The following is a 22541-nucleotide window of genomic DNA, read 5'->3' as shown; positions in this document are numbered from 1 at the left end:
GCTATAAGAAATGAAGAGACAAAGGGCATGCTATTGATATAAACAGACCTGGCCTTAACAAATGCTGTGGATTTTTGCAGAGTGATTAAGATAAGTTCACATTTAAGGGAATTAACTAACAAAATGGAAGTATGCAAGGTAAAGCATTTTCAGATAAAAAAGCAAAAACACAAAATAAAGTGAGAATGTGATAGAACAGTAGTGGACATGAGAGACGTAAGCCAACATGCTGCAAATGAAATTCAAGACTTTTGTACAAGATGTCATTATACATACTAGAGGAAACATTGTCCTGCCTTAAGATGATTTTATAGATTTTATGGTAGAAAAAAACATGTAAAAGGAAAGACAAGTATGCTGAAAATAATTTGTATATTGATGAACAGAAATATTAATATGAGATGCCTGTCAATAATATTAATGTCAGTTGCATCACTGGCATCACAGTCACCAGGACAATACTGCAGTAATGCACATTCAACTGTTGGCAAGAAATTGTGAGGAATAATAAGCAAACTTATGAATTTAAAACTGACAAAGGTGCAGATTGCAGTATTATGTTGGAAGATACTTTCAAAGGACTAGGACTATTCAGCAATAAAATGACACACATGTTACATTTGTAACATATTCTAGGCACTGAAAAATTCTATTGGATCAAAATGTACTGACATTTGCACCACAAAATGAAAAATACAAGGTTATGTTTCAAATCACATCACTCAATGAAGTAAATTCTCCTAATATTTGGGTCATTTTGCTTGTGACAGGCAAAGAATGGTAAAACAAATTCACAGTGTAAAAGCAATAGATTAGTGTGAAAAACTGTAATCACACAACCACGGAGACATAGGATCATAGGATCATAGATTAGTACTATGCTAACTGCCCTTGAGAGCCATTGTAAGCCTAGCCAATTATTCCTTGTGAGACTTAAACCCTGCACTTTATGTTTGTAAGGCAAACACCTTAACCATTAGGCCACCCTCCCAACCCTATCCTCACATCCTAATTATTATGCAGAACTATGTCAGTGCTATCCGTTATGACTATACTGATTTATTCACAGACTTAGGACGTTTACCATGAATATATCATGGGAACATGAGCAATTTTTGATGATTTGCATGATAGAAAACACCATGAATTATATATTGTTTTTCACTTTTTTCCAATGTTGTGTGACAGTAGAGTTGGTATATATGAGTTAGAGGTCTCCCCAAACCTGGGGATGCAGGGGTGCTCCTTTCCATCAAAATGCTTATTCTGCTGTTTGCTAAAAGTGCCTTTCATTGATATTTTTCTAGGAATTGTCTGCTGGAGAAATATTGTTCACTGTATAATCACAAATCCAATATTACATACAGCTAAATATTAATTATTTGTCAGTGAAACATACCTCAGTGAAACCCTTCCTATAAGAAGGACCAAACCTATAATTATAAGGCCCACATATATGGAAAACGAAGTGCAGCTGCTGTATATTTACATTGAATTTCAAAATCTTACTGTAATACCATTAAAACAGTTTTGCAGGGATGTGCTTTCTTGCACCCATTGACATAGGGGTAGGGGCTATGATTCTTCCCATATCCATTCTGCTTATATATAATAACCCCAATATCACTACATCTGAGAGTAAGGGGGGATGCTCCAAGTTACTGCAGATTTGGATTTATTATACATATTCCATATCCAAATTTTCAGTTGCTCTTATGAGACCACAAAAGAAAGTAGCATTATATCTCAGGAGTAAAATAGAGAAGGACTTGAATTGATTGAATACTCAAGTAACATTACAGAGAAATTAGAACCAAAAATGACTGTAGTAGTATGATTACTTTTGTAAAGAAAGAAGATTTATATTTGGATTGAGCTGCAAGATCTGAATAAGGTGATTAAAAGAAGGCATTGCTGTTACAGGTGACAAAATTGCCTCAACAATAGAATTTCCTATTGTCTTTTCACTAATCCATGCAAACCATGGTTTCTAGCAAATAAATCAAGATAAAGAAAGCTCTAAATGTATATTTAATGCTCCACTCAGAACTTATAGTTTCTTTAGACTTTCTTTTTGTATTTTACCAGCACTAGCAGTAGTGTAAAGAGCTCTTGTACATGTAATGGAAAGCCTGAAATGTATTCAGAAACAGCTGATGATATATCAGTAGGGTCAGCCATGATAAGAGCTTGATATGAGACTGATACAGCCACTAAATAAGTTAAGAAGGAATTATATTATGATAAAAAGAATGACTGTAAAGTAAGTCTAGCAAGTCACAAAAGCATGGATTATAGTATAATGTCAGCTGGCTTAAGAAATGAAAAGGATTTCTGTAAAGTAAACTTGGTTCAAATAATAAAACTAAGTTAGAAATAAAGTCAGTGTTTGTTGCAAAAGTAATGAATATTAAAAAGAGAGCCATGTGAGAATTCAGAATGGCTAGGGAAAAGAATGGACTTTTTATTTTGTGCAGGAACAATGGCCATAAGCATGAGATGAAACCTTTTTCCTGCATTTAAATAATTTTGCAGATATTTTGCTGAGATATACAAATGAATGTTCAAAAGAAATTGCATGTTCTTTAACTGAAATATGAACATGAGGTGTATATGAATGCTATTTAAGTGAAAGGAGTTGATATAGTAAAGCCTAAGAATGCATAAGAAATGGTAAAGAGTAGAAGTCGAATTGTTAAAAACAAATGCTGGGAAAGAATAGATGGAGGAATGTTGAAGTTAAATTAGACACAGGAGCAGAGTACAATACTTTGTCTAAAGATAACTTTAAAAACCATGGATAGAAAATTCTCAACAGATAGCTATATGTACATGTTTAGCATGTTTTGGGCATCAGGTAGCCATATTTATTCTGAAAATGTTGATGCTAATTTAAAAATAAAAAGTACAAAATTATTTCTCAAATCATAGTAGTTGAACAGAAAATGTTCCTAATATTTTGGGTTGTTTGGCTTGTGTGGAGTTAAGAATGGTAAATTAAGTCACAATGTAAGACCAAAGACTGCATATTTACAGAATCACCTATATAGTCAATGAGACTTAACAATGCTATTATTCAGAAATATGCTGATTTATTTACAGGATTAGGAGGTCTGCCAGGAGAACATAATGTACAAGTACAACCTAATCCCATGCCAGGGATTTGTGCTCGTGGACAAGTACCAATAGCTTTCATAAGCCAAGTAAAACAGATATTAAAGTGAAAAGAAATCCAACATGTCATTAAGAAGCAGTTCAAGCTAATAGACTGGTGAATAATATGATTACTGCTGCAAAGAATTCTAAGTTTTACATTTCTATTGATTGGCAACATGTAAATAAGTGATTCAAAGAGGACATTGCCTTTTGGTTATGGCTGAAAAAAAACGTCTCGATGATGGCAATAGTAAAAGCAAACCAGGGATTATTGTGTATGAAGCTGGACAAAGCAAACTTCAAATTGGGTGTCTTTGATATGTTATTAGTAAGGAATAGGTTCCTTGGAATTCTGTTTATTTAGCAGTACCATTGGTATTTCCAATGGCTTCTGCAAAAAGATATTTGAAGACTTGGGAGGTATTGCAAATGCAACTGATGATCTTTCTGGGGACAGACACTAGAAGAACATGACAAAAGTCTGATAAACTTCTAAATGTATTAAAACAGCATATTGTCAAGTTAAATAAGAATACATAAAATGAGCACAAGTCTGAAATACATGGGTCATACTTTAATATCAGAGGAATTGATAACCCTATGCAAAAAAAAAAAGAAAGTGAATCCAATTTGCAAATGTCAAGACCAGTAGATAAGCAGGCATTACAGTGGTTTCTAGGAGTGATGCATTATTTCACAAATTTTGTAGTTTTCTATGTATGAGATTAAATCAACATGTTGGAGCAATATATAGCCTTTAGAATGGAGCTATGAACATGACAATATCGCTGAAATGCTCAAGAAACTGGTTACAAATGCTGCAGACTGAAGTACTTTTTGATGTAAATAAGCTGGTTGCATTGCAAATAGATACCATTCCAACTGGTACAGTAATTACTGTGCTGCAATTGAAAAGACTAGTTGTTTATGTACCAAAAGCATTATAGATGCACAAAAGAGATGTGCTGATAAAAGGAACTCTTACCAGTTGTGTGCCAAATTCCATGAATATGATTTAAGTAAAGGTGCTTAGGTAGAAACAGACCACAGACATTGACAAAGCATATTTGGAATGTCTGTACACAAAGCATGTCCAGGATTATAGCAATTGCTGGCTATCATTCAGAAGTATAATAACGTGAAATATAAGCTAGACAAGAATCTACAATTAAAAGGTATACCATGTATAATACATTTGTTAGTACTGTTTGAAGAAGTTCTAGAGAAGAAATAAAGATTTTTTTGGTAGACTTCCTTTCTGTTTATTGCCCCCTCTGCCTCTGTTACAACTCCTCCCTTCCGTCTCTTAAAGGTCTGATCACTGAGACACCTTTTCAACCTAGTTCTGTGCCCCTTTCAGATAAGATGGCGCCTGCCCTTGGTAAGTAGTCGCTTTCGTTGCCAGTTCTCATTATCCTTCCCCCAGGCTCACGCTCGTCTACCTAGTTTTCTGCCATAAGCAGTCATTATATTGTCTGATCCTCTACTTCCTCAATGTACTGGCTTGTGGGTGTAGCACAGGTAGCTTGTTTAAACAGGTAGATATCTAAAAATCTATCCCTTGCAAATCATGCTTGCATTTGCAAGTTTTTTCTCCTCTTCTGTGTTCTTTGCTGGGCCCACTAGCATTTCAGTCACTGCCGTCCACTGCCCGAATTTAAGCCAGGACCAGAGAGGATCTTAAGAACATCCTTGGGAAGTCATGCTGTTCTTCTTGAAGATGATTTTTTTTACTTATAACCCCCCCCCCCACACACACACACACACACATATTTCCTGTGATAAAGTGTGATGCAGGTGTGCAGCTGGGATGTGTGATGTCTTGCCCTGCCTCTGTAACATCTAAGCTATACTCCCAGTCTATTCCTCTTTATGGACACACTATCTGCGATGACATCCCCAGCGTCCACCAGGTATCACCATCAGGGAGACCCACAGGACTTCCCCCTCCAGGAATGGTAATACCCTTCCTCCTTGCTGCTCTATCAGTTGCCTGAGTAGCTAATGGAATTCAGGTCATCTGGGCATAGTCAGGGCTTTATCCAACTATACCACCCAAGTCGACACATATAAATGTTAATGGTTTGCAACATGTCTTCAAAAGATCAGTGAATTCATATAATTCATTCATTCATTCATATTGCCTGTCCATCCATAAATACAAATACAAAGCTGGAATAAGATTATTTGCCACTTAAAAATAGAGATGGAATATCATTACCTGTCTCTTGAAATTTGTTTTCTATGTTAAAATGTGTTCTTTTTATAAGACAAAAGCCCACAGTTGTCTGCAGGGACTGCAGAATTTGCTATAATGATTGTTGCTTGAAGTAACAGTTTTCAGTCGGGTCAAGCAGACCACTTGTTTTTATTCAAACAAAATTTCTCTGGCATATTTATTCGTTAAGAGTACAAAGCTGATGTTTTGCAACTGGGGAAAGTATGTCAAAGACTCAGCTACTTCTCATTATCAAGTTTATTTTCTTTATTTTCCCTTGGTATTTTGGCTGATGTTTTATGTCTGTGATATATTATAACAGGAGGAAACACCACACAGTGCTCAGTGGGAGAAAAGCAAATGGTGAAAATAACATCAACCATATGGAAAACGCTGTGCAGAGAATAGATGTGAATGTTTAAGAAACTGGGAAGTTGCAGTTTGACAGAACAAATAGACCTTAAATGGTTCAAACGTTTTAAAAAGCAGTCCATACTGTAGTGCAGTTAATCTGCCAGAAACCCTCTACCAAAGCATAGTGCACTGAGGAAAATGTGAGGAACTGCTACAAAGTAGGTACATCAGCCTGAAGTACAGGGTACTGTATGATCGAGGAAGAACATATTGAGAAGACTATCTGAAGAAATACTATAGTTTTCAAAATCCTTGGAACCTTTAATATTTATCTGAATTGCCATACAATGCATGTCATAAAAGAACTACCACAGTTTTAAAATACATTTTTGCTGAGTATGCCCTGAACCAATAACATCAGTAGGGCAAATAGTTATGCGTAGAAGCAACAGAGAGAGCTTACCATCAGGGCAGATGCAATGAAACATTTTTTGTTATGCCGAGATGAGCTTGCCTGTATAATAGTGTTCTATTAAAAATAGTTGACTTTTGTAAAGAAAGTGCTGAAAGGGGAAAGACTATTAATCATGTTGAAATCAATTAGGATCTGGCAAAGAAATAAGAGTAGAAAATGTTTACAGAACAGCTGGTCCAGGCTGGTAGTATCTGCTGGCAAATGCTTTACTAACATGAGTGCCTGGACCAGGCAGACTGTATCTACTGCCAAATGCTTTATTTATATGAGTGTTTTGTCTAGAAAACAACTATATAGCAAACCCAAGTCACCACTGGAATATTGCAGTGAACTCTATAAAGAGCTAAGCCCTTGAAGGACATTAGCTACCTTGGAGATACTAAAATAAAGACACTTTTATCTACATACACATGTTCATCTATTATAAGTTGAAGTTCATAACATGTATACCCATCTCACAGATTCCGGTTGCTGATGCTTCCACAAGTTCCTTTTTGACAGATGAGTCACTTTCTGGCACTCTAGTTTCTTTGTTAAAAGAAATCTAAAATATAAGTGAAAAGGAGAACCTTAATTGCACCAGAGTCATTGTGCCATACCAGTGACACAACAAAGCAAGCCAGAAAGCCTTATCGTGCATTAACATATCAAGGAACATTAAGCCATTTACTGACCCTGCACTAACCTGATCTAAAATGTCACTACGTTTTGTTACACCGAGTCAGAAACTAATTTTCAAACATGTTGTCATTTATTTTTACCCTTAGGTTTGAGTAACTGGTTTGTTCCTTTTGTGTTGAATCACTGAACATAAAACACACTGTGGTTTTCCCCTTTTGTAAATTATCTCAGCTACCACAGGCTTCCATCCATTAGGACTCACAGCATCTAACAAATGTGACTGTTGATCTAAATGATCAGGAAGAATTGCAAGGAGATCTCTATCTTGTCTGACCCCTTGTCTGCTGAGCACCTCAAGGGACATCTGTCTTGGTCTGGCCTTATCTACTGTACAATCTTTAACTGCTCTTGTCCTGAGTGTAAAAGGCTGTGCCTGGTACATGCAGGAATTACACCTTTTCTTTAAGAATGCAAGGATTTTTATAATGGGACCTCAAGTTTCTTCCCAAGGTGGTTTCTGAGTTTATAGTTAATAGCTCTTGCCATGCCTTTTTTTCCATAACACATCCTTCTTGAGGAAGCATAGCTTCATGATATGACTCTGTATTCTACTCACAGGTATACCATGTTTCATGTCATCAAGCATTTGTTTCTGTTAGTTCTAGTGAAGTTGGAACTGTGCAATTTAACTCATTCACTCCAATGGAGCTCAGGAAGTTTGCACTGTAACTTCCAATGGGCAGAGCCTACGCCTTTTCACAGAATCAAATTATGTCTTTACATTTCATACAAATGTTCATATTTCTCGAACCATAGGCATTATGCAAGAAGTATAAATGGCAAACCCTTCAGCATAAACTATTTTTATAGTGGTAGTATTGTTTAGGTTCTAGGTCTTAAACTGAATTTTATAAGTCCCAGTAAATACAAAAACTATTATATTTGTAATATTTTACAAACAACTTATAATATCTCAGCAAACACGTACATACTGTCAGCAGTATTATATTCATGTAGCTGAGAGCTTTCATATGAGGTTAAGGAGTTCTGTCTGTGTTACTTGGTTGCTGAAATATTTAGAAGAGTGTGAAAATTATATCAATATAAATTAATATGTTGTCCTGAGTCTAAAAGGCTGTGCCTGGTACATGCAGGAATGATACCTTTTCTTTAAGAATGCAAGGATTCTGGAGCTCAGGAAGTTTGCAGGAAGTAGCTGTTTAAATATACCTGTTGTTATCTCTTTATAATAGACCGTGCCTATCCTGTGCTTACTATCCACTGTTACATCTTCCCTCTTACTATACTTCTCTCATGTCTCCTTATTGTACACCATTTCACTTCTCCTTACATACCTTTTTTTCAAGTAAATTCTTAGTAACATCACTTCACAACTAACTTCCTTTCTCTACTATTGTCTTTACCTGTACTATGTCCCTGTACCTTCTTTTTGCACTGTTTATGACTCTTGTCCTCTTTTCACACCCTGTGCTAACTTCCATGCTTTACTGCACGTTACCATTGCTTGGTTATTTTTATTATATTTTTACTATTTTTTTCTTACACATTTTTACTATTTGTTGTTTGTAATTTGTAATTGTATTTTATTCATGTCTTGGAGCTTATCTCCCCGGGCCTCTACTGAAAATGGACATATATCCAGTTAGACTAGCCCGGTCAACAAATGTAAAATAAATAAAATAAACAATATCGTAAAAGCAACAGTTAATATTACTTTACCTGCAGTAGACAGAGGTCAAATATTAATGCAGTTGAGTTTGCCATTGTGTAAGCTTTAAGATACAATATTTTAAAATATTGTACATAGCATGGTTTTGGAATTATTGATGCAAATATTAACAAGCTATATTTGACACCAAGAGGCATCAGTAGGAGTTAACTGCCGATGCACCTGGATGTGTCACTTGGATGTAATGAGTTAAACAGTACTTGCCAAAATAGCTGTTTAACTGTACCTGCTGTTATAAGAACTATTGCTGAAAGGATGCTTCTGGTTTGTCCTTCCCCCTGTTTTGGCTGAGGCTTGGTGGTATCTACAAGCTGCTTTGGGTGGGCCACCGACTGCAGGAATATGATGCTGATGTCACAAGTATTCTCACTGTCCATTCATGACAGAGAATACAACAGTATGTATAATTCCACCAGAAATTAATTGTAGTTTAAGTCAATCAGGATTTTCTGACTTTCCTTCAAATGACTATGAGAAGGGTGTTCTGGTAAACATCTACTTTGATTTACTGAGTCATGATGAAAGCTAAATTTGCAACTACCTACATTTTTTGCAAGTTAGTTAATTAATGCCATTACTTTGTTAACTCTCACTGAGCATATGGTATACCGTGAAAGAGACTTAGGGTGCTATTTGCACTGACTTGGGGAACCTTGTTCAACATGCAAGGGAAGCTTTCTTGCTCTTTTTTAACAACTGCCATGGGACCTTTAATACTTCTATGATTTGCCCTATACTCAGGCAGTCTGGATCTCAGTTTAATGCTTGTACTGTAGGACGACAGAGCAGGTTTGCAGCCCCCCCGCCCAATGGTACTGCAGCATGCATTGGCATGCCTAGTGTAAGGTTTATCATACAGAATCTTCTTTTTGGTCTCCCTGTGGCTGATGATCAACTGGTTGAGCAATATTATCTGAGCAATATTCACCCCTTTACAATGAGAGCTAATCAGGTGCAGCCAGACTTCTTTCTTTAGTTTTGCAGCCTTAATGTTCCCGGTGAATGTCACATCAATTACTCAGGGATGGGGCATACAATGTATGTAATGAGGGACTGTCACTCACTTCTGTGAGTGACATAGCTCCTCAGTTAGCCTTGACCTCCCATCTTGAACAGACAGTTCGCACTAGGTCTGCAGTCTCCACTGGAAATGTATTCGTAGAAGATTCACCCTATGATATCTCCTTTAACTTCCACTCTGAGAGAGGTGAAGAGGCAGCTGGCTCATTCAGTTGCTGAGCCTCTATCCATATCTAAGTTAAGAGTCATACTCATGTCTGTTTTCCTCTATGACATGGAACCAAATAGTTTGTTTATCTTCTGGCACAGAAACTCCAAATGTATATTTAAATTTGGCCCTCAAATGTACATTTATATTTGACACACTAATGTATATTTATATTTGGCTTCCAACTGTGCATTTTTATTCAGCCTCAAAATGTACATTTATATTTGGCCCGAAAGGAATTTATTTGATTTAAACAGAAGTCAATTAAATTAGCATAATATTTAAATCTAGCCTTCTAAGGCTCACATTATTTATCACATGAACAAGTGGGATTTTCTTCTTACTTAACAACTTAGATTTAGTTAGCGGTATGTATATACAGAAATAATCATTTACAGGTCCTTATCTTGACTGCTGTATTTGCTGTTACTTAATATGGTAGGTCCAGTGCAGCTTAGGACTCATTTCAAAGGCATAATTTGATGACATGGATATTCTGCTGGTATCTATTGGCAGCGATACAAGGCATCATCTATAGCATCAGATGTCTGGATTTGAGATCGACAGCAATAAGTCAGGAAATCAAGCCAGTAAGGTCTAAACATCCCTACAGATGCTGTCCTCTGTAGGTGATCAAGACTTGAATGCACAGCATGAAGAACAGAAACAACAAGGGCCTGGCATGAGACAGGGGGCATGAAGTATTTCCTGAGCTTGTGTATATACTGTGAAATGCCTATGGCATAAAAAACACTTGAAGATGAAAAAAAACTTAATTTGATAACACAAAGCATGATGGGATTGTAGCCATCCCAACATGGCAGTCTCCACCCCACTGCTTTAGCTGCCAAGCCACAGATAGGAAGCTCACATTCAGTTTTCATTCAGACGTCCTGTTCACAGAGAAGGTAATGACAAGCATATCCCACAGGGCAGGCCAGGCACTGCGGAAAATCTGCAGTTTGAAGATGGCAAGAGGCACTGGAGGTGATTCTGCATTCTCTTTAATTAAAAAATGTTACACATGAACTTATAATAACAGCATATACCCTAGTAGACTGTATTAACAGATATACCCCTCTGTCTAACCTTTTTCTTTCTTTATTAATTTCTTTCTTTCTTTTCTCCTTTTCCCTTGTTTTTCTCCACCATTCTCTGTATCCTTATTTCCTTTCTTCAGTTTTATTTCATTACTATGTCAGTTTGTTTGCTTATTTGACATTTTCTCATGCTGATTTAGTCCTTGCGTGACTTCTGCATCCTGTAGCTTCTCCTATGAGACAAGGTGGTATTACAGCTGATCAGATTTTTTTTAAAGTTTTAATTTGATTTTACAATTCAATAATCATTCAAACAATTTATAAACACAACTATATACAAACTATGTAGACAGTCCATAACAGATGTATGCATATACAAACAGTTAAAACTTCTCTAGTAATTTATACAATTTTGGCAGGCGATTAATTGATGCGTTCCATTACTGGTTCTCATTTTTGTAGTAGAAATTTCATTATTACAAACCAATTTTGCTAGGTAAATAAAATCATTACTGAATGAGACAGTAGATTTAATTTTCCAGTTCTTAGTTATGACTTTCCTTGCAAGAGCTAAGATAGACCAAAGAAGAAGTATTTCTAATACTGCTATGACTTTTGGGATTGGTGCATTGAATAATATAAGAGAATCTGTAATAGTGCAATTATGCAACCACAACACTTTACAAAAGTTCCTAAAATCTTTCCAAAAGAATGTTACTTTTTTGCTTTTGATGATAGTATAAAGCCAATCAGCATCATGTTGTTTCACATTTCTTTCAATAGCTATAAATGATGAATTATTGCTTTAGTATTATCTATTAACATATTTTCATGAATTGATTTCCAGCAGGAAGAATACAAAGAGTTTAGCCACATGTGTATTACATTGATAATAACAGATTTTAGTATATAGATCAATATTAGGATAACCTATACCACCCTCCTCCCAGCTTGTAGAATGCCAATGTAGGGAGATTTTAGCTTTTTGACGATACCATAAGAATTTCAGTAACAAGACATTTATTATTTTTATAATTCTTTAAATGGGGAAAATTAATGATTGACTAATAAATAAGATATTTGGTAGTATAATCATTTTGATTAGGGATAATCTGTCTTCGAGAATGAAAACATATTTTATTCCAATTTTCTGTTAGTTTTGTTATTATATAAATTAGGTGTTGGTAATTAATTGATATTGATTTTTTTGTAATTGGACTCAATGATTACCCCTAAATATTTTAACTGTGAGTTCCCCCAGTGAAATGTTTTAAAGTAATTCATTTTAGAGGTCATCTGTTTGTTTATTAGCAGTGTTTTAGTTTTATTATGATTACATTTTAGCCCTGACACCTTTTTAAATAAGTCCATTAATCTAACTAGATATTTGTGTGATGTATCAGTATTTTGACATGTGATCAACATGTCATCTGCAAATAACTAAATTTTATATGAGCATTTATCATTTAATTTGTAACCTTTTATGTTTACATTGGATCTTATGAGATTGGCAAATAGTTCTATGGCAAGTGCAAATAGTGAGGGGGGGACGAGGGTCATGCTTGTTTTGTACCTTTTAAGCATTAAAGGGACTTGAAATGAATGAGTGTATCTTTACCAAGCAAACAGAATTGGCAAAACATTTTTTGATTAATGCTATAAAGCCAGTGGAAAAGTTGTATTCATATAGTACTCTAAATAGGAAAGACCAGTTTATTGAATCACAGGCTTTGCCCATATCTAGGCTTATTACTGCTAGTTTGGTAATTTTTTGTCTGCTATGTCAATTATGAAAAAAAGCCTTATTAGGTTGTCTTGTGATTTCTTATTGATTATGAATTCTGATTGATCTTCATTTACTGGACCTGTGAGTATTGTGTTTAGTCTTTTTGCCAAAATAGACATAAAATCATGTAATCTATATTCAAGAGAGATATAGGATGATATAATGAGCATGAAGTGGGATCAGTTTCTGGTTTTAAGATGGGGTGATAAGTGAGTATTTCTAAGATGGGGATTTATTAGAGGTACTTTTATCTTCTTCAAAAGTGTTAAGTAAATTTTAAGAATATCAGGAAGAAGTTTATATAGTTCTGGGATTATCCCAGCTAGACCTGGTGCTTTATTTGTCTTTAGATTCTTGATTTGTTATTTTAACTCTTTAAAACTGAATGATTTATCTTGTGTTTTTGTTCCTTTGATATTTTTTGTTGGATGTTATCATTTAATAATCTATCTAAATCATTACTATTGGTTATGTTAGGCTTTGTTTTATTTCTTCATAGTGCTTATTAAAGCATTATAATATGTCTTTTAAATATGTTACTTTAATAGTGTTGTTCTTTCCTTAATATATACTTTCTTTGATGTGGTTTATCTTGTTCATGTTTTTCAATCTAATTGTTATTTTATGTAGGCTTTTAGGGTTTATTAAATATGATTGTAGTTTAATATTTTCCAAATTATGCTGGAATATAGCTTGGTATTTTTGTTCAAATCTTTTATCTTAGTATTTGTTGTTTTATCATTAGGTTTTAGATTTAGTTTTAATTTATCAATTTCTGTTCGAAGAACTGTTATGTCTTTGTCCCATTCTTTCCTTTTGGAAATGTACTGGTTTTTAACTTCACCATATAAAACAACCTTTAACCTATCCCATAGTATAATTTCTGTGACCTTAACATTATTATTTAATTATATGAATTTCTTAATTTCCTTTAAAAAACAATCTTGAAAGCATTTTATTTTAGCTATGTCTGCTGGGATTCTTTGACATGAGTTTAAGGTATCTGGGCTAAAAGTAAATTTAAATATGATGGCATTGTGTTCAGATAAAGTACATGAAACAATCAACACTTCATCTAACTTAGAATATAATGTACTGGTTATTAATACTTTATCTATATTTGTCTGAATTCCAAATCTATAAGAGTAATGGATACATTTCAAGGAAGATGGTAATTTAAGATTAGATATAGCTTTCTTGTTCACTATAGTGATATCATTATTTAAATGTTTCACTACTGTGGAAATTCTGATTGTCTCAGTACTCATGGTTTCTTTTTGATATAATATACAATTAAAATCACCTGCTGTCAGCACCTCACCTCTGGCATGTAATGTTATGGAATCTAAATAATTCTTAATCTTTTTGGTACCTATACCTGGGATCCAATATGCATTTATAAGGGTATAATGCATTTTTTCCTATTTTTATTACTACCAATCCCAGCATGCTATTTTTATCTGAGTAAGAATCAACAATCTTAGGTAACCCTAGCATTTTTTTCCACAGAATAAAAATTCCTCTTCTTTTGTGTTTTTAAATTGAGAGCTAACCATAACTGAATAATCATTTAACAATGTTATATTTAAATCTTCTGGCAGTAGGTGAGTTTCTTGTAGAAATTTAATGTCAGCTTTTTGCATGGATAAACATTTATTTAAACTACTTCTCTTTAATGGGTTATTTAACCCATTAATATTTAATGACAGACACTTATACTCTGGCATTATTCAGTATGATTTGATTTAAAACTGCATTATCTTGATTCATTATGCTAAACTTTAAGATATACTTAGTAGTATTTATTATGGATAAAAATCTAAAACTAAATATAAGAACATTAAAACCAGAAACATTTATAACCTTCAGCATGGAATACACTATTCCAGGCTTGTTTAGTTTCTTATACAAGCCACTTACTAACCAGTCCATGTCATCTGCAACCTCTATATTGCTACTGCTTCCAGTATATTACCTGAGATTATGTGATTAAATATTCAGCTTAAATGAAGATGTTATTTACTTATACAATACTACAAACTCTAGACAACAGACTTTTTTTAGCTATTTGTTACATTACAAAGGCTTACAACAAGATACATTTTATTCCACAGTAAAATATGTACTTGTGTAACTCTTTAAACCTTCCCTCTTTGCTAGATTATACAACCAAATTAATCTAGTCCTTCAAAATATTTTTGCAGTACTCTTTTGAATATTATATATTAAATGCTTTACTTACATTTTATTTACAATAAAAAAAACAACTTTCCTTCATTAAAGTTTTTGCCATGTCCATTTCTGCATTCCATTTAACATTCTGTGTGCATCCTGGTATTGAAAGTTCAAAGTTCACATTTTACTTCCTATTTTCACTCGCAAACGGTTCCCCACAAAGATGAAGAACAGCAGGAATAGTCAAAAGCTCGAGCCAAGCTTAAAATCTTCATCAGAGCACTAAAAAGTGACTTGGCAGGAATTTAAGCTGAAAAAAGAAAGCTTTTAACAAAAATAGCTCACAGATGTGCTATGCAAACTGCAAGTTAAATGAAAAGCCTTTTCCTCCATTAAGATTGTAAAGAACATTAAACATTGTTTCAAATTAAATATTTCAATAAGTTATTGAGTTTTACATATAAAACAACACTAGAGCACATCAATTATCTCTTCATTTTTAAATTAGATCTAGTTATAGATTTAATTGAGAAAAATTAGCAAACAGTGAAAACAACACATTTATTTACATTGCCACAGAGCTCTGTGTTTACAATGTCCCCCCACCATACCCACACTCATTAAAACTTAAGTTATTATATTTTATAGAAAAGGAATTAAGAATAAAATGTAAGAATGATAATATCTAAACTGTATAACTATAATGATTTTTATTTGTTCAAAGCACATAAGTTGCTAATAGACTGATAAATTGTACTTATCTTCCTTGATATTATTATGTTATGATCTGTTGTAACCAGGAAGTTAATGCTTATATGTTGTTTAGTTAAAAAGAAAAAAAATGTTACCTTTAGTTGAGTTTCTTTAAGAGACAGCAACCTAATTCAATGTAAATTAATCTGAAAGACTTACAAGTGGTCTGTTTTTCTTTAAGCTTTTTTTTTTTCTTTAATTGATCAGTAATTTTTTGTAGCTTGTCTCTTTAATGATGTACTAAGGTTCATATCTACAACTGAGTTTATTAAATTCTTTTTCTGAACAGAGGAGACAACTTCTTCCAATGTTTCAAATGTTTTTTCCCCTCAAGCAGGAAAAGTCTTAATCTTGCAGGGAATGTCAGATGTGTTTTGATTTCAGCTTTCTTCAAAGATTTTAGTAGAGGCATGCAGGCTTTTCTTTTTGAGACTGCAAGGGATGAGTAGTCATTGTCAAATCTAATTTGTGAGTCTCCTAGTTTCAATGGTGATGCAGACCAGGCTGTTTTCAGTATAAGATCCTTGTCTTGGCTGGAAAAGAATTTTGCTATGATGAATCTTGGATATGTACATTTTTATTAGGAGATACCATGACCAGGGATCTGTGAGCTCTTTCTATTCCAAAAGAAAGGGCTTCTGGCAGATTTAGTATTTTGGGTATCCAGGATGATAGAAAATTCACCATATTTTTTCCTTCAATTTGTTCTGAGACCCTACATATTTTGATATTATTTCTTCTAGCCCTATTCTTTAGATTTTTTATTTTCTCCATGAATGTATTATTCTGTTGTAAAATAAATTCAGTGTTGTGCTCTCTCTGATAGTCTGCTGTCCATATCTGAATCTTCTATAGCTGCTATTGGGGCTCTTTGCTGTTTGATGACATCATTAATTAACTCTGGTGCAGTTTTCTTTTATTTGATCCACTTTGTAGTCAAGTTTATCAGTTTTAAGAGCTAGGTTCTAAATATTTGAAAGAACTGACTGCAGCTCCTTCTTCATTGTGTTTTCTTGCTGAGCAGACTTTGAGTGGTTCATCTTCTTTCAGCAAGACTTTCTTTTCTTTTTCTCCTTTTATAGTTTGACAGGAAAATATATTAAATATTTCTTGTTTTTTTTTACACCAATATAATCCACAACATTTCCAGATTACTAATTCAGTATTTTAGTAAGTTTTCATGAAAATGACAAATTAATCCTGTCAAAAATTATTGAATGAAGCAGAACTAAATTCCTGTGCTGCTATCAGCATGTCATCTTGGCCATGCCCTCACAGCTGATCAGATTTTTGAAAGGTTATGATGCCGACATTTGATATGAATTGGCAGAACCCCTGCTGAGCTGCTGTGTAACAGTTCTTTATGTACTCATGGCATGAAGTTCTATAATTGGAACTTGAGTTCATTTTTTACTTAAATGTAGTGACTTTTGTAATCCATCATTCATAATTTTAATATGGCCAGTGAGTTCGACCATTCACCCCCCTTAAAATGTAGAAATATGTTGGTATTAGGTCTACATCAGTTTGTACTGAATTTTAATTTAAAGCACAATTTCAAAATTGGGGAGTATCAGAACCTTTTTGAAAATGCTATACAAGATCAATTAATGCCTGTAAAGCACCTATACATAAGATCCCTTGAGGTGTTATGACCTCATTGCTATTAAGTTAGCGATATGAAGTTGTGAGTCAATAAAAATTATGTCTTATATACTATAGAATACATTCACACTGGCAAAGCTTTCTTGCATTGAGCTGATTTTCACAGTGATGCCTTACTGAAAAATTCAGATATTAGTAACAGGTTTTCAAGAATGGTCCCTTAAACATCTTTATTTTACAAGTACCTACCACAAAGTCAGCAGTAGACAATTTGCTGAACACTGTAATGGTGAGAAATAGCAAGAAACAATGTACAGATAATGGAAATTAAAATTGGCAAGTGCTCATTCCTGTTTAAATCATTTGAGTTTGAGCTATTCTAGTAGGATATTACAAATAAGGTGCTCATAAGGATATTCAATAAACTAGACAACATTAAGGAGCAATCAGGTTTCCTTCTCCTTTTATTTTAATCTTTTAAATAGACTCTTTTGGAAAATGGTTGGGTTATGAGGATACCACAGCACATAGATTAAGAATTTGACAGGATCGACTAGAGTAATTGGCTTTTCCTTCCTTATTATCATGTACTTTCTACAGGTAACATTATACCTTTCAGTGAAGTTGAGGTACTCAAAATGTATGTAGCGAATGTATGTTAATGTGCATGTGTGTGTGTGTGTGTGTGTGTGTGTGTGTGTGTGTGTGTGTGTGTGTGTGTGTGTACGTGTATGTTTGTGTGTGTGCGTGCATGTATGTGTGTGCATGTATGTGTGTGTGTGTGCGTGTGTGTGTATATATATATATATATATATATATATATATATATATATACAGAAAATATAACCCAAAGATAGTCGTCACATCAAACAAGCCACCCAGATGCGTGAAAGAAACAGCGTGTGTAAAGCAGCTCTCAAGGTGCGTATAGCAACAAACGTACCACTGCTGAGAAAAAGGAACGCCAATGGTCTGCAGTATTAAAACGATCTCCTCAAACAATCTTATTGTTTAACAAATAAGCAGGACAATCCTGCAAAGTTGTACAGATGTAATTTGCAGTAATCAATTTCAAACACCACCACAAGTAGAGGCAAGAATTTATTCAAATAAAAAACGTTAGCGCTTTCACGGACATAACATTTCCGCTTCATCAGACATTACTAAACCATTCAAAAAAACTAATTTATACATCACATCCTTCATGCATCATAATACATCAGTAAAAACATTAAAAAGACAGTAACACTATATAAAATACTAGCCATACGTAATACTATTAAACAATTAATACTAATAAATGTACAGCATTCCTATTATAAAATCAAACCAATAACAAAAACAGATACTAACGAATAAATCAAACATGAAAAATGCAAGAGCACCATCCACTCTAAATTCTAACCTGTTAAGGTCAATATTAAAATACTAAAAATACAAAAACTTCAAATTCAACTCAATCCTTCTATAATAAAGTATTCGAAGGCTTAAATAAACATACTACCTATACTGATGTATTATGACGCATGAAGGATGTGATGTATAAATGAGTTTTTTTGAATGGTTTAGTAACGTCTGATGAAGCGGAAATGTTATGTCCGTGAAAGCGCTAACGTTTTTTATTTGAATAAATTCTTGCCTCTACTTGTGGTGGTGTTCGAAACTGATTACTGCAAATTACATCTGTACAACTTTGCAGGATTGTCCTGCTTATTTGTTAAACAATAAGATTGTTTGAGGAGATCGTTTTAATACTGCAGACCATTGGCGTTCTTTTTTCTCAGCAGTGGTACGTTTGTTGCTATACGCACCTTGAGAGCTGCTTTACACACGCTGTTTCTTTCATGCATCTGGGTGGCTTGTTTGATATATATATATATATATATATATATATATATATATATATATATATATATATGTCTGTGAGCGGCTTACCTTATGTCAAATGGGCCCTAGATCAACATCTTCTTGGTTGACACCATTTGATTGACAGATTGACATGTACAGGAGATTGATAATTCTCAGGTAGGGTAATATTCCCTTTATATTCCCTTTCCGCAGCAATTGTGCATTCTTGCGATTATTACATATTATTAGCAGGAGGTGTGGGGTGCAGGGTGGGGGCTTACCCATCTGCAAAACACTTGTTTTTCATTTCACCTGCTCCACAGTTCATCCTTGGAGCATACACAGTACCTACTGACGTTCCACTGTTTGATGCTATGATACTGACGTTATGGATGTTGGTCTTGCATCTCTTTGACTAAACAGACAAGAATTATTTCTATCTATATATGTATGCTGGTGCACTACAATCATTATACTGTTCTTAGACATAGAGTTGCTCACTGGAAGAGGTAATATGTGCTAGGAGCTTCCCTTCTTCACCTTGTAATGTTATTTAAAAAGTACTAGCATTTTTGTTTCTGACACAGTTAGCAGCTAGCTGAATTTCTGGGGAATTATTATTTTCTGTTTAAGGATTAATAGCCAAAGTATAAAGGGACCACAGCATTTGTTTAAAATGGAGGTAACTTTCAAAACATCAGCAAGATCTAGGGCTGGAAAATACATAATGCAGGTTATATGTCTTGATTATAACAGCTGATCAGGAATATCTTCTACAGTATGTGAGAATTAGAAAAATATTATTTTCATAATTTTTAGATAAAGTCTAAGTCTGTTCAGTCTTCAATTTCGAATTACAAAAGTTATTTGTAAAAAAATAATATTTTCATTGTTTGGGTGTTGTATATTGCTTTTCTGTATGTCTAAAATACCTGTATTATTTTTCTCAAGGAAAAAAAAAAACAGCTGAACTCTGCCAAGACAGAAATCTTCCATATGTGCACAAGTACCTCTTGAAATATGGTACTTTAAACATAGACACTGTCCAAATAAAAATGTATTATCTTATTAGTACGTGTGATTTGTTCATCATTTAGAACATAATTATCATTTATTTTGCATTTTAAAATATATCAAATTTGATCGATTGGCTAATCAGCATTTCTGTTGTCCTTTTTCTTCAGTGTTGTGTCCTACTTAATTCGACAGTAGGCAAACCAACGGGTGAATGAAGACAAGGAAACAAAAGACAAGAGCAAAGCATTGCTCTCAGAATACGGATGAGTGATCAGTACTTCCTCAGTATTAACCATTTAAAGTTGTGTTTCCTCAGTCTGATTTAAAAGCTGTACAGAAGTCGGTTCCTTGCTGTTTGTTTGCTGTTTTATGTTGCCAATAATAGTAGGAAGATAGAAGTGATGTGGATAAGAAGTGCATCTAAGATAGCATAACCCAGAAGCCACATGTCAACAGGTTTACTAATAAGCTCTGCATTTATTTATTTATTTTGTATATTGAAACTATCAATGAGCACAGGTACTTTTTACATTGGTTGCAAACTAGGGTTCAGTAAAAATACAATATCAGTACAAATAAAGAAAAAACAATGGAAACAGAGCAAAAGTATTAAACTGCTAATAAAACAACAATGGAAATAAGAGTAAAAGCATTAGACTGCCAAGTATAGATTGTATTTCAGTTTAACTTTCATTCTGTTGCTGACAGTGCTTTTCTACTAAAATTAATTTTAATGAGATAAACATATAACAAAAAAGACAGGAAAAAAAGCTGAACTTTGTTTAGTGCTGGAATGTTTATTGAATACCCTGGACAACAGCTGACAGGCATCAAACTGCCAGCTATGATTTAATCCTTCTGTCTCAATATATGAGAATAGGATAGAAGGTAGCTTTGAATTATAACTGAGTTATAACATTTTCTATATCACGTAAATATGGCATACATTTTCATAGTATTGTATTAATATAAAAGATGCATTATTGCCATTGTAAGGTTAAAGAGAATAAACTCTTAAAGTCCCAAAGCAGTGGAGTAGCATGACGCAGTTGGTACAGCATGAACCATTCATTTGCAACTCTAATGTCTATGCCTGAGTATTACAATTCTTTGGTGAGGTTACCGTGTGATTGAATAACTTACAGGACAGCTGGTAACAATTTTTATTTTTGATTAGAAGTATTTTGGGATCAGAACTGTTTGTGCATTAAAGTATACAATAATTCGGATAATAAAAACAAGTAACTAATAAACCAACAATGAGCAGTGTTCCATTGTCAGATGAACAACCTCTTCACTGAAGCCACTTCGACTGAGAGTGGATAACTGAATAGAGTTTTTAGAGTTTCCCTGAGGGATTTGCTATCTCAGACTTAATAATAATTATGTGAGAAATTTAGACGGGGGTGTTCCTCTAATGAGGAATGTATGTGTGAAGCTAACAGAGAAAAACAATGATATTCTAAAGCTCTATTTAACTGCTTGGATATAATCCAATGATCTTCAGTATAACAGTCATCTACCAACTGTACTTTGTACTGTTTATTTCTAAATATATTATACTGTGTAACAGATGTATAAAAAGTCTATTCAGTTTTTATTTGCTGCAAGTTAATTGTGAGATTGGGCTAATCAAAAAGACCTTTTCTTTATTTATTTGGCAGGAAGAAACCAACTTGATGGATTGTTTTGCCAGATTATAGTGGTGCCAGGATATTTTCAGAGATTTTGTGTTTTTTTTTTTTTTACCCTTACTTCTTCAGGTCTGTGTTTTGATTGACTGAAAAAGCTGACAAACTGTGGACTGAGGGAGTGAAAGGGTGAGTTAGATGCATGCTTATTAGGCTTGATGAATACGTAGCTGTAGACCACAGGAAAGGTGGATAGTACAGAGGTAGAGATAGACAATTATGGACCAGCCTGCCTGACTTTGCTAAAGGAAAATATTATGCATTATTTGAATTCCAGTGGACTCAGGATACAAACATTATATGGCCATAAAGAGGGGATCTTATATGAGTTTAAGTGAGTAGCCAGCATATTATTATAATTGATATGTCTGCTTGGATATCAACCTGGCTTCTGACACAATTGCACAAAGCAGAATGGTAAGCAAATGGTACTTCCATGGCAGAGATAAAGATGTATCCTGAATAGACTTGTTAGGGTATAGTGGCAAATGGATTCACAGAAGTGGAGGAATGGTTGGTGGGTGACGTAATGGTCTTCTCTGAAGTCTGTTAGTAAAAATAAAGGAACATGAATGGAATTATTATCTGTCTGTCTTCATCTAAAAGTGACCCATAATCACTCACTTGTCTTAACTTCTTAGCAGGGACCTGCAGTCTCACAAAACACCTTTTAGTACTAAATTCTTTTAACCAATGTTTAATCACTAAATACAGGTAACTACAGTCTGTACATGCTAGAACAACAGTCCTGTCTGTGAAGCTTCCAATCAGGGCTCAGTAGTGAAGGTCACTGAGGGTAATATTCTTTAAGGACTTACCTCAGG

General features: G+C 34.1%; 1 protein-coding gene across 5 annotated transcripts in view; it reads left to right on the top strand.

The window, feature by feature from the left end:
* Positions 1–21286, top strand: part of FEZ1 (fasciculation and elongation protein zeta 1) — a 248569-nt gene extending 227283 nt beyond the window's left edge. For all 5 annotated transcript variants that reach the window (XM_044081023.1, XM_044081022.1, XM_044081020.1 and 2 more), the window contains one exon: positions 20194–21286. In XM_044081023.1, the coding sequence (XP_043936958.1) occupies positions 20194–20210 (17 nt within the window). In that variant the 3' untranslated portion in view covers positions 20211–21286. The remainder of the gene's footprint in view (positions 1–20193) is intronic.
* Positions 21287–22541: the final 1255 nt, after the last annotated feature.

This window comes from Protopterus annectens, chromosome 8.part0 (genome assembly GCF_019279795.1).
Source record: "Protopterus annectens isolate FY-2018-M chromosome 8.part0, PAN1.0, whole genome shotgun sequence".
NCBI lineage: Eukaryota > Metazoa > Chordata > Ceratodontiformes > Protopteridae > Protopterus > Protopterus annectens.
Note: the sequence above shows the minus strand (reverse complement) of the source record. Positions and strands in the feature narration are given on the sequence as shown.